The sequence below is a fragment of the Montipora capricornis genome, chromosome 2 (genome assembly GCF_036669925.1).
Source record: "Montipora capricornis isolate CH-2021 chromosome 2, ASM3666992v2, whole genome shotgun sequence".
NCBI lineage: Eukaryota > Metazoa > Cnidaria > Anthozoa > Scleractinia > Acroporidae > Montipora > Montipora capricornis.
In genome coordinates this window covers 9799757-9802256 of record NC_090884.1, presented here as the reverse complement: position 1 = coordinate 9802256, position 2500 = coordinate 9799757, and the positions used below count along the sequence as shown (strand labels likewise).

The following is a 2500-nucleotide window of genomic DNA, read 5'->3' as shown; positions in this document are numbered from 1 at the left end:
AACGAACAGAATGAAAAGGAGCAATGCTTCATGTGGAGTAAAATAGAGTAAATGCCATATAAACTCATTTCTCTTTTTTTTTATTGCTACTTCGTGGCATCAGTTTAGTACTATTACTAATGCTTGAGTTGAAGTAAGTCCTTCTCGTCTCTAATAAGCCCCCTTATGCATTAAGCTACCCCTTCCTCTTTAGATTTGTAGTTTAAAGAGAATTCTCTTCAGTAATTAGAAATTGTTATTACAGATTCGACTGTGGTGAAGTTTGGAGCAGAAGCGTTTAAAGATCCATATACCTACCTTGGTTTAGATGAGACAGTCCCTGAAATAGAAGCTTATAGAAGATTTATGACAAGTACAAGCTCGCCAAACCCCGGCTTTAAAGAGGGCATTCGGGACACAGTTCTAGCAACACGAAAGGTTGAAGATATTTGGTTTCGTGAAAAGATGGATTACACGAAGTATCTGGTTTGGAGATATATTGGTACCGCCAATGGCGTGTTCAGAATGACGCCAGGGACATCGCTGGCGAAATCGTACGACCCAAGGAAAAGACCATGGTAAAGTAGCTGCCTGTGAAGTACCAACGAAAAAATGCACATGAAAAATGCTCATATGAGCCAGGTAACCCGGCCTGCTCGGTTTCCGGGACAAACTTAACTTTGTTGTTTGTTCATATGGGAAATTTCAGCCAGGTCGACCGGGATGAAATCCAGGAAACAAAACCAAATTGGGGTCACATAAAGTTGTATCGTTCGTGACTCTTGTAGCTTTGCTGCCTTACTTTTAATGCTGCTTCGTATACTTCTGAAGTGGAAACACATACGAGTCACAAATTATGCCATTTTAGTGATCCGAAAGCGAAGCTAGTTTGTCAAAAAAGTTTCGTCACGGTCACCCAGGCTGTAGTGTATATATGGGAAAGTTACCGAGGCCGGCTTCTTATATGACCACATCAAAATTTTTTCGAAGACAGCAGTGGCGAGGCGAGATCTCGGAAAACAAGCTCGGTTGACCGGGCTCATATGGAGAGGCGCTTAGTTTGGTTTTCAGGTCCTTGATTGGTTTAAAAAACAAAGTAAAAAAGCTCTCACCATGTCGATTATTATTTTTGAACAGTTAGTATAATGCCAATCCTTTATATAAGTAACAAAGTAAGATATGAAATTTATTTCACGTGCAAATCTTGTTATTTAGGTACCACACCGCGCTAAGCAACAAAGGACTGGTTGCTCTTTCCACCCCTTACATAGACGCCTTTGGTGCAGGAGTGGTGATAACCGCTGCCCACACTATTTACCGTGGTGAGACAAACAGCCAGCACACAACAAATGACAAAGTTATTGCCGTTATGGGTGCGGACTTTCCTTTATCATACTTCCAAAAGTGAGTCTGAAACTTAGGCTACCCTTCTATCGGAACATGACTATTTACAGTGATAGGCTAATGAAATTTCAAATGTAGTTTTTTCAGGTCATTATTTTTACGATTATCATTATCGTTATCGTGATTGCGATCGTGATCGTTAGCGTGATCGCGATCGTGATCGCAATCGTGATCGTGATCATTATCATTATCATTATTAGTACACTTCTGGTTCATAACCTGTTAAAATTCCAACGATAACACATTGACTAGCATCCCTCAGAGGGTGTTTATCCTACTAATCGGTGAAATGTCTTCAGACTCCTGACAGATACATATCCAAAATGTAAAGAAAACAACTTTGACTGTTTCGTTCTGGACGCAGCTGGATTTCTAATCATGCACGATGATTTCCTTGTGCCTGATATAACCACCAAAACACTGGAATATGTCCACATCACCGAAAAAGAAAAAGACGTTGCCGAAGATCTGCTACAGAAAGGTTATCTGGTGAAAGAAGAATGCCGCAATTTGGAGAAAATCAAACTACAGAACTTTTACGAGCTTAAGATTCCATTTCAAGGCGTAAATACGTTGGACAGTGGAGTCCGTTGCAAGAAGTACCAGCTCTCTAGTGTGGTGGGAACTAATGCATTTTTAGGTAAGAAAGTGAATAATTTTGGTGATCTTGTCGACGCCGCCCACGATACCTTTTGCAGCGGCACAATGAATTTTAATGGCAGATACATGTTTTAAAATTGTACCTTTTTCATTTATGTTACATTTAACTCCAATATTTTCCAAGTAAATTGTCGTGAGGCATTAAGATGGACTCGTGTGAATGAATGGAGACAGAGGCATCAGAGATAATAATATTTAAAGTATTTTGGGAAAAAGAACTTTTAATGGATATCGAAGGAATCAATGAGTACAAAAGAATCAAATTCTCGTAGGTAGCTGAGTATGCGTTTAGAGTTCATTGTCATTTATCTCTCATTTTCTTATCTACCCTGCGTTGCATGACGGAAATCTAATCGTCTTGGCCCAGGCAACTATATACCGAGAACCTAACCGCAGGCCCTATTGCACTGCCAGTACAATGCAAAATTCAGCTGATTCCTTTTCATTAATCTGGTTA

At 39.8% G+C, this 2500-nt stretch overlaps 1 protein-coding gene across 1 annotated transcript in view; it reads left to right on the top strand.

Annotated features, from left to right (window-relative positions):
• LOC138038788 (VWFA and cache domain-containing protein 1-like) overlaps nt 1–2500 on the top strand; it is an 18914-nt gene that overhangs the window by 13078 nt on the left and 3336 nt on the right. Inside the window, exons 9-11 of the mRNA XM_068884831.1 lie at nt 245–557; nt 1195–1383; nt 1683–2023. Of these exons, the coding sequence (XP_068740932.1) occupies nt 245–557; nt 1195–1383; nt 1683–2023 (843 nt within the window). The remainder of the gene's footprint in view (nt 1–244; nt 558–1194; nt 1384–1682; nt 2024–2500) is intronic.